Raw genomic sequence first — 1,719 nt, forward strand, 5'->3', positions numbered from 1 at the left:
GCCTAACCGTAGAAGAATCAATGGAGCTCGAGAGAATGAGATACGACAACCCACGTTGGAAGGACAAGGAAATCAACGGCACGAAACAGCGTCTGGAAGGAGCTTGCCCCATGACCCCACGAGAAGCCGCCTTCTTCCTCAAAGCCATGGGTTTCCCTTCAACCACCACCATCTACATCGTAGCCGGCGAAATCTACGGACAAGATAGCATGTCTCAGTTCTACAAAGAGTTCCCTAATGTCTTCTCTCACTCGAACCTCGCCACCCCAGGAGAGCTCGGTCGTATCAAGCCTTACCAGAACCGGCTTGCCGCTCTGGACTACACCTTGGCTATGGAGAGTGATGTTTTTGTTTATACTTACGATGGTAACATGGCTAAAGCTGTTCAGGGTCACCGAAGATTCGAGGGGTTTAGAAAGACTATAAACCCCGACAGGTTCGGTCTCTCTTTCTTGCACCCCAAGAAATCTGGAATTCACTCAACCTTTTGCTTTAAACATCGATTAGGACCGAACCCGTCTTGTGTTTTCAGGTATAAATTCGTGAAGTTGATCGATCGGCTCGATGCGGGGAACATTTCGTGGGAAGAGTTCTCGTCCAAGGTCAAGAGATTGCATCAGAATAGAGTAGGGACGCCGTATCTGAGAAAGCCAGGCGCAAGCCCTAAGACAGAGGAGAACTTCTACGCGAATCCTCTTCCGGGTTGCTTCTGCGACAGGTCTCAGGACCAGACCGGGCCTAACCGATTCGAAAGACAGGGTGTACGAGCCAATTCTCTGAGATAACCGGTTCGGAAGTTCACAGTCAGATAGATAGAGGGTTCAAGATTTTTTGGTATATATATATATATGTACACAGGAGGCTCACACACGCAAAAGGAAAAGCTCAGCAGAAGCGTAGGGTGTTTGTTTTCCCTATTTAGTTCATTGTTCTTAGGCTTCTTTATTGTTTTCATAGTGCAGATTCCAGAGTATACAGATAAGGTTTTTGATTTGGATGCTCGAACGTGATTCTTTAGCTCAATGAAAAAAGTATCCATCCATCTGCGGAGAAAAAAAACTACATTTTCACAATTTGATTTTTTACATACCAAAGTTAGGGATGCCAAAATGTGTCTGGTCGACTCGCTAACCACTCATCAAATTAGGGATATCAAACGGGTCAATCGAATCACGAATCAACATGTCACAAGTTGAATTCATCGCGAACCAATTCAACGAACCCACAAATAAAAAATATATATTTTAAAATTTTGATACTTTTATTATAATCTCTTTTTTATCTTATTATAAAACATTTAATCTATTCTAATCAATTATATATGTGATTAACAAAATTTAAATTGTTTTTTCATTTAGGTAGTTGGCTCGCGAACACTATTGTTTGACTCGTGATTTAAGGTGAGTCGGAATGAATCAAGTATTTTTCAACTAACTAAAAAACGGGTCGGATTGGGATAGGCTAAAAAAATTCCGAGATCCGGACCAGTCCGGAGTGGGTCGGCCCTTTTTACGCCCTAACCAAAATTCACAACAAAAAACCTGCAGCCACTAAGAAAGAAGAAAATGCCCAACACACAACCTTCCAAGAACCAAAACTTCGAAAACCTATTTCTTATTGCCTTCTTCACCTGCCTCCACTTTATCTACAACCACAATTTCCATTGATTTCACACTACATTCCTCAGGAACCACGGCCATTGGCCGCCTGCCTCTGCAT

The 1,719-nt window shown here is 42.8% G+C and overlaps 1 protein-coding gene across 1 annotated transcript; it reads left to right on the top strand.

Annotated features, from left to right (window-relative positions):
• Positions 1 to 5: 5 nt before the first annotated feature.
• On the top strand, positions 6 to 1,040 carry LOC104809770 (uncharacterized protein At1g04910-like; the record flags this gene model as incomplete). Its single annotated transcript, XM_010535846.1, has 2 exons — positions 6 to 436; positions 533 to 1,040. Coding segments are annotated over 2 exons (684 nt in total), but the record flags the coding sequence as incomplete, so codon positions are not given.
• Between the last annotated feature and the right edge of the window lie 679 nt (positions 1,041 to 1,719).

The sequence above is a fragment of the Tarenaya hassleriana genome, unplaced genomic scaffold (genome assembly GCF_000463585.1).
Source record: "Tarenaya hassleriana unplaced genomic scaffold, ASM46358v1 Cleome1639, whole genome shotgun sequence".
NCBI lineage: Eukaryota > Viridiplantae > Streptophyta > Magnoliopsida > Brassicales > Cleomaceae > Tarenaya > Tarenaya hassleriana.